Source organism: Epithele typhae, assembly GCF_022376455.1.
Source record: "Epithele typhae strain CBS 203.58 chromosome Unknown BXZ73scaffold_21, whole genome shotgun sequence".
Classification (NCBI taxonomy): Eukaryota; Fungi; Basidiomycota; class Agaricomycetes; order Polyporales; family Epitheliaceae; genus Epithele; species Epithele typhae.
This window is the reverse complement of record NW_025954212.1, coordinates 281,278-288,494: the sequence shown is the minus strand read 5'-3', so window position 1 is coordinate 288,494 and position 7,217 is coordinate 281,278. Positions and strand designations below refer to the sequence as shown.

At 60.3% G+C, this 7,217-nt stretch overlaps 3 protein-coding genes across 3 annotated transcripts; 2 read left to right on the top strand and 1 right to left on the bottom strand.

The window, feature by feature from the left end:
- On the top strand, positions 1-1,272 carry BXZ73DRAFT_89741 (lipase; the record flags this gene model as incomplete). Its single annotated transcript, XM_048025377.1, has 6 exons — positions 1-310; positions 366-435; positions 491-604; positions 657-742; positions 816-1,079; positions 1,151-1,272. 6 exons carry the CDS (start codon positions 1-3, stop codon positions 1,270-1,272), a joined length of 966 nt encoding a protein of 321 aa, XP_047878346.1.
- Positions 1,273-2,170: 898 nt separating this feature from the next.
- On the bottom strand, positions 2,171-4,382 carry BXZ73DRAFT_101011 (iron permease; the record flags this gene model as incomplete). The annotated part of the gene is made up of 8 exons (XM_048014760.1): positions 2,171-2,611; positions 2,694-3,058; positions 3,112-3,199; positions 3,252-3,420; positions 3,476-3,646; positions 3,701-3,718; positions 3,775-4,163; positions 4,239-4,382. The coding sequence occupies 8 exons, from the start codon at positions 4,380-4,382 to the stop codon at positions 2,171-2,173; spliced, it is 1,785 nt and encodes a 594-aa protein (XP_047878345.1).
- Positions 4,383-5,490: 1,108 nt separating this feature from the next.
- BXZ73DRAFT_46329 (oxidoreductase) lies at positions 5,491-6,842 on the top strand (the record flags this gene model as incomplete). The annotated part of the gene is made up of 7 exons (XM_048019674.1): positions 5,491-5,595; positions 5,651-5,782; positions 5,845-6,078; positions 6,138-6,261; positions 6,315-6,500; positions 6,560-6,684; positions 6,741-6,842. The coding sequence occupies 7 exons, from the start codon at positions 5,491-5,493 to the stop codon at positions 6,840-6,842; spliced, it is 1,008 nt and encodes a 335-aa protein (XP_047878344.1).
- Between the last annotated feature and the right edge of the window lie 375 nt (positions 6,843-7,217).

Here is a 7,217-nt window from a genome sequence, read left to right as displayed (position 1 = left end):
ATGGTTTTCTCTCGGTCCGCGACGCTGCTCTTCGCTCTCGCCGGCTTGGGTGCCCTCCTCCTCTCCCCTGCCGCTGCCGCACCTGCACCGGCGTTCAACACCACCGCCTCTGTCCCCGATCTCATGCGCCGCTCGACGACTGCACTCTCGACGGCGCAGGAATCGGCTTTCCTCCCGTACTCGTACTACGCCGGTGCGGGGTACTGCCAGCCCGCGTCGATCAAGGCGTGGGATTGCGGCGTGAACTGTGCCGCGAACCCTTCGTTCATCCCCTTGGCCACAGGGGGCGACGGGTCGGTGACGCAGTACTGTGAGTTCAACGGGCCTTGTGTACGCGCTGGGCTGGCTGTTGACCCACTCTGAAGGGTATGTCGGGTACGACACCGCACTTCAGGAGGTCATCGTCGCCCACCAGGGCACGTTGACGTCAGCTATGTGAGACCTTCCAAGTTTCTCATACCGTATGTCATGGACTGATCCCGGCATCTAGTCTCCCTCTCCTCGAAGACCTCTTCATCGCGCAGTCGAATCTCGACAGCAGCATCTTCCCTGGCGTCAAAAGCAGCGTGAAGGTCCACTCCGGCTTCAAGAATTCTCATGCCAGGCGCGTCCAGCTCCCGATGTCTCCGTGCGTACTGCTGATCACACTCCCGCAGGTCTGCGCACGATGTTCTCGCCGCGGTTAAGAGCGCGCTCGCAACGTACAAAACGACCAAGGTCGTCGTCACCGGCCACTCCCTTGGTCCGTCCTCTCGTCTTCCCGCGCGCGGGCCCACGAGTAACCCTAACCTCTCTCTTTCCCGCTCTTGCTCCAGGCGCGGCGCTCGGTCTGCTCGACTCGATGATGCTCGTGATGTCGCTCCCGAGCGCGAGCGTGCGTTTCATCGGCTACGCGCTCCCCGGCGTCGGCAACCAGGCGTGGGCGAACGCCGTCGACGCGCAGGCGTCCCGGCTCTCGGTCACACACGTGAACAACAAGAAGGACCTCATCCCGACCCTGCCCGGGCTCTGGCTCGGCTTCCACCAGCCGTCGGGCGAGGTGCATATCCAGAACGACGAGTCGTGGGTCGCGTGTTCCGGTCAGTGCGCGACTTTGCCGTTTGCTTGTCGGATGGAGGACGGGAGCGCTGATGCGGGTTTTTGGGGACAGGCCAGGACAACAAGAACCGCAACTGCATCCTCGGCGCGGTCCCAACCATCTTCAGCGGGGACTTGGACGACCACTATGGGCCGTACGATGGGGTCACCATGCGCACCGAAATGTGCAATTGAGGACCCCCGTCCAAGTGGACCCCCTGTTATTGTGCATCGTTTATGGGTGGCCCTGGAGACCGCCATTGCTTGTCACGCGCTTTTTGTTCGACTACAACAGCGACCTGTTTTGTGTTGTGAAATGGGATCCGGGAGATACTAGCCTTCGTGGGACGCGACGTAGCTCGCTGCGCAATCATAGCAGCGGGGACATTACAACTTGTGCCAGCTTTGGTTTCACGCACCGTCTCGCGTGAGCGTATTAAGTACTAAGTGATGGCGCATGGCCGCATCACCCACACAACTCGAACTTTAACTTCAAACTTTCAGAAGTCTTACAGCTGTTTTCATAACGATAGGCCCTTCGGCTAATCGTCCTCGAATAGGCCGTTTAAAAGTTAAAACCCCGCCCGCTACGCGCGCACGGCCCGATGGCCCCATCACGCTGCCGGCTGCTGCCGGGCAGGCGCTAGAGCCTTGCGCAAGCGTTCTGCGCATGATGCTGATGGGTCGCATGTTTTGTTAAGACTCCGACTCAATTCGCTTATGCGTCTACAAGGGCCCATCGTTATGAAAACAGCTGTAGATGCATGGTTCTTTGGAATAGCGTACTTGGCATTGACTGGTTTCTTCGGCCAATGCAACGGACCACATGGGCGACTTTGCTTCAATAAATGTGAATGCACACTGCCGGAATCGAACTCACACAGTGCCTCAGGCGTGAGCGTCTTTTCTTCTTCCAGTTGGGCGGTACTTAGCGGCTAATAGCGTCTCTTGTTGACTCACGGGCAGGTCAGGCAGCATGTCTAGACGCACCGGTGGTGTGTTAAATAAGCAGTGGACGTGGCGATCATAGCGATACATGGTTGCGCGGACGCGCTAAATCGTGAACGAAAGGGAACAAACACAGTGTACACGCTCAGACCAACGAGGCGACACGGTCCTCCTTGACCTGAATCACCCCCGAACCACCGACAGGGCTCTCCGCGCCCGGCGACGTTGCAAGGTCGAAATACGACACCCGCTTCTCCCCACCCTCTCCCCCGCCGCGCCCACCCTCGTCCCTCTCGCGCAGCCCCCACCGCTCGTCCAGGCTCTTCTTCATCGGCACCTCGCGCATCAGCACGACCGAGAGCAACCCCGCGCCCGCAACAGCAACCATGACCCGCCAGACCGTCTGCGTCGCGCGTGCGAACGCGACGCGCACCTCGGTCCGCAGCGGCTCGTCCAGCGCCGCGACCGTCGGGATCGCGGCGTACGCGAGCGACGCGCCCTCAGGGAGCGAGGCGACGTACGCGGGCGGGAGCGCGCGCTGGAGGCCGTTCTGGAGGATCGTGCCGGCGATCGTGATGCCCCAGCTCTGGAGAGACGCGCGCGCGGGAGTCAGGACGGGTGCATGTGGACCGGGATGGGAGCGGGGAAGAGAGCGGGCGGAGACGCACCTGCGCGAACTGGCGCGTGAAGCTGAAGAACGCGAGCGCGTGCGCGCTGTTCGAGTAGGGCAGCGGCGCGAGGACGGGGAACGTGGTGCAGATCCAGAGGATGCCTGTGGCGATCGCGGCGGGGGTTTGCAGACCGACGTACGCCGCGCGCGGGCTCGTCTCGGTGAGGATGGAGAGCACCCCGAAGCCGACGAGGGCGAGCACCCATCCGATGATGTTCAGAGGAAGATACCGCTTCGTTACTTGTACAGTCACAGCGGTAAACATCGCGGCGATGGGGATTAAGGCGACGATAGGGAGCATGTCTATCCCGGAGGTCAGCGCGGACGCGCCTTGGGTTGCTTGGAGGTAAATGGGCGTATAATCTAGGAACTGACGTCAAGGCACGTATGTTAGACGGAATACAGGTGAGGCTTACAGATGAGTGCAATGACGACAATTCCATGGAAGAATGTTCCAAGATACCCGCTCAGGGTAGTTCTGCTAGTATACAGGAAACTAGGTGCCTGGTACGCCGTCAGCGTGGAATGTTACACCCAGGAGAGAGAGAGGACATACCGTGGGACGCGGTATCCACAGCGCTTCTATGACAAAGAACAAGACAATCCCCACAGCTCCTATTGTCAGTGGCGCGAGAACCTGGGCAGAAGACCAGGAGAATTGCACGCCGCCCCAGGTCATGCCAATGAGAAAAGAGACCGTGCTTCCGACCACGAGCGTGAGACCTCTGGGAACGGCGGTAAGCGCATACGTCACTCGGCCGAGAAGCACGTCCGACGCACATCAGGTCCATCTCCTTGATCTTTTCTGCGAGGGTGGTGGTGGGATTCCGCACGCGCAGGAAGGCGGTGCTCAGAGTGAAGGAGATGCCGCACAGTGGCAGGTTGATGTAGAAGAGCCACCTCCAGTTCCCGCCCCTCGCGAGACCGCCTCCGATAATGGGCCCGGCCGAGCTTGGCATGGGAAGAATTAGGCTACAACGTGCTTTCAACGTGCGGGCTGCTCACCATGCGACCGCCCACATTCTGCGTCAGATAGACTGAGCAATGCATGGCACACGGAGACGGTGCGATGGACGTACACAGCCGCGATGCCTTGGAACTTGCCTCGCTCTGGGAGAGGGATCATGTCGGCGTTGATGATTTGGACGGCAGACATGCTGCCTCCGCCTCCGAAGCCCTGAATGGCTGCATGGGCGGGCTTGAGGCCAGTGTGAAGCGTGAAAACTAGGTGCTCACCTCGACCAGCAAGGAACATAGGCATGCTCTGCGCTGCCCCGCAAAGCGCCGAGCCGAGGGCGAAGATGAGGATCATTGCGAGGAGAACGGGTTTACGCCCGAATGTCGACGCGAAGTGGCCGATGAAGGGGATGACCGCGGTCGCGGCGATGGTGTAGGCGCTACCCGCCCAGATGAAGTCATTGCCATGCAAGTCGGAGACAATCGTTGGAAGTGTGGTGGAAACGGCGGACTGGGGAGCGATCCATGAGCAAAGTCCGTAGTAGCAGCATAGGCACACGCGACCAGACGATGCAGTAATGCTCACCAAGTCAAGTGCAGATAGGACTTCGACCAGCAGTCCGGAAAGAAAGGTCATCCAAAAGTTGAAGCCCCGCGCGGGCGAGGGCCCGTCCGCGCTGCTGTTCAAGGCTTGGTATGACTCGCAAGAGACAGGTGTGATGAAAGACATACCTGATGACAGGCTCTCGCTGCATCGCTCCTGGACCTGGACGGGAAGGGTTTGAAGGGGACGACGCAATGAAGGGCTAAGCGAAGCTCACAAGCGCGCCTGCGGGAATGCGGGGAGAGAGGCGATGTCCGACGTCCGCCACCCAGTGCGCCCCGCCGTGTGAGTCTCCCAAGCGTGTTGACGGAAGGCGCGAGGGGGGACTTGGCCGGACCAAAATAGTAGACCAGAGCGTCATTTTCTTCGTAGGGAGATGTCTGAGACTAGTGATGTTGTCCTCACTTGAGGTGGTGCAGGGCTTTGTAGAAGGTCGTTGCCCCGGGAAAGGCGACTGACAGATGATGGAACGTGAGAAGCCGCTGGTGACCACGGCGCTCAAGACAACATCGACCCGCCTCCGCCCTCCGGATCTCCAGGCCTGCAATGTTTTCAATTGCAGCGATGTGGTCGTCGAACCATGTCGGAAAGCTTCGCTCAGGCTTCGCAGAGGCACTTAAGTAGAAGGGGATATTGTTAAGAAACGAAACATTTTATCTTCAGGAACCGAAACCGTACCCTCAGCGCACATGTCTCGTTGTCGGCAAAAAATCCCAGGAGAGACACGAACCTCGATTGAGGTCAAAATGCGGCATTTTGATGGCTGTAGCCGCATGCGTTGACTGCTTGTGAGTGGCTTGTTGCTGCAGACTCGGTGAATAGGATACGCGACACGGAAATATCTTTTGTCTGGACGTAAGACGCAGACGATACGAGGACCAGCGTAGCGCGAGTCCTCGTACGTGGAAGGTCTAGTGGTGAATGTGGAGGTGATCTCACTTGTTGGAGTCTTGCGCCAGCACTGGGGCGCGGGTTTGGGCGGAGCTGATCGGAGATGGGACTTGCCACGAGCTTTCCGGCGGCAGCTTCCGTCACGCAACCCGCCGACGACCCCTTTGCGCGTTTCGACGACTCGCACGCTCGTCCTTCGTCTTGCCATCTTCTCGGAAGGTGGGTTCAGGATCCTAGTCTCTTCTTGCGCCACACCTCTTCCTGCATCCTTCTCGGTGCCTAGTCCCCTTCCGAACCGTTGCAACCGGCCCGACCACGTCTTGGCGCACTGACCGCAGTCAATATGGGCCTCTCCGTCCTCGCGCCTGTGCTCGGAGCTGCCTTCGTCGCCTGCATCACATACGCAGTCAGCTCGCTCTTCGTGAACAAGTGGGACCCGCGCGGAAAGGTCTGACCACCCACTTCCCGTGCACCTCCTTGGCACTGACGTGTTACGTTCCCAGCACTGCTTCGTCACTGGGGGCTCGTCCGGCGCCGGCTTCGCGCTCGCCCAGCTCCTCGTCCGTGAGGGCGCGCACGTCTCCATCGTCGCGCGCAACCAGGCGCGCCTCGACGAGGCGCTCGCTGAGCTCGAAGTGAGCGCGGTGCTCCCATCCTCGTGCCTCCGCGCGCGGCAGCTGACTACGGGTTCGCGCAGAAAGAACGCCAGAGCCCCGATCAAGTCCTCAAGGCGTACCCTTTCGCCGTCAACTCCGAAGCTGGCTCCGCAGCCGCGCTCGAGGCAGCCTGCGAGTCGTTCAAGGGCCGCGCGCCCGACGCCGTCTTCACCTGCGCCGGCGCGTCGCGACCGGGCTTCTTTGTCGAGCTCAGCGAGGAGTCGCTTAGGCAGGGGCTGGAGCTCACGTACTACGCTCAGGCGTTCACAGCTTTGGTGAGCGACAGCTTTCGCGTCTTGGGCGGTATATGGGCGCTTGACTACCTTCATATCAGGCCGCGACCAAGGCCATGGTGAGGACCGGGGTGAAGGGCAAGATTGTCTTCGTATCTTCCGTACTCGGCTACTTCTCCATAGTTGGGTACGCCGCCTACGCGTCTGGGAAATTCGCTCTGCGAGGTGAGCTGCTCCATGCGCATGCGGCATACGCCGTCTGACCGCCTCCTTTGCAGGGCTCGCCGAAACCCTCCACTCCGAGTTCAAGCTGTACGGGATCGACGTCCACATTGCCTTTCCCGGCACGATTTACTCGAAAGGCTACGAGGAGGAGAACAGAGTCAAGCCCGCGGTCACGCTCAAGATCGAAGGGACCGACAGCGGGAACGCGCCCGAGGTCGTCGCCGCCACCATCCTCTCAGGTGCGCCGTCGTCGCGCCCGCCGCGCCCTCCCGCACTGATCACGACTCCCCGACGCCAGGCGTCCGCACGGGCAAGTTCCACATCACGGACAGCCTCATCGGGCACGCCTTCCGGTCGACCTCCGCGGGATCGTCGGAGCGCAACAGCTACGTGCTCGACCTCGTCTACCTCCTTATCGGCTACGTGAGTCTTCTTGCGCTCATCGCGAAGCTTGAACGCTCATGCGCGTCGCGCACCAGATCGGGCTTCCCATTTGGCGCCTCGGCGTGGACAGCACCGTCAAGGGCCATCGCGAGGAGCACCGCGGCTACCTCCGCGAGCGCAGGATCCTTGCGCCGTGAAAACACCCTATGCATCTGTGTAGAGTATCCATGTCGTCGTTTGATCTCCGCGTAATGTACCCTTTTGGTTATTCGTGTACCTCTCCACACTTCGGTCTTTCGCTGACCACTTTACGACAACGCCTGTAGGCACTGGAAGAACAACATCTCGTCGGGCATGCCAGATCGCCTCCCGCGGTGAACACTCGTCACCCGTTAGATGTCCAGACTGATCACAGAGGGTTTCCTTGGGCGCGCCTTCCTCGAGAGCACAGCAGGCTCATCTGCGCGCAACAGTGGTCCCTCTTTATACCCTCTATTGAGTGCTCGCTCACGCGTAGTATGGTACGTCGGCGTTGTTAGTACGATTAAAGTGTATCGCTTGGAGTATCAAGG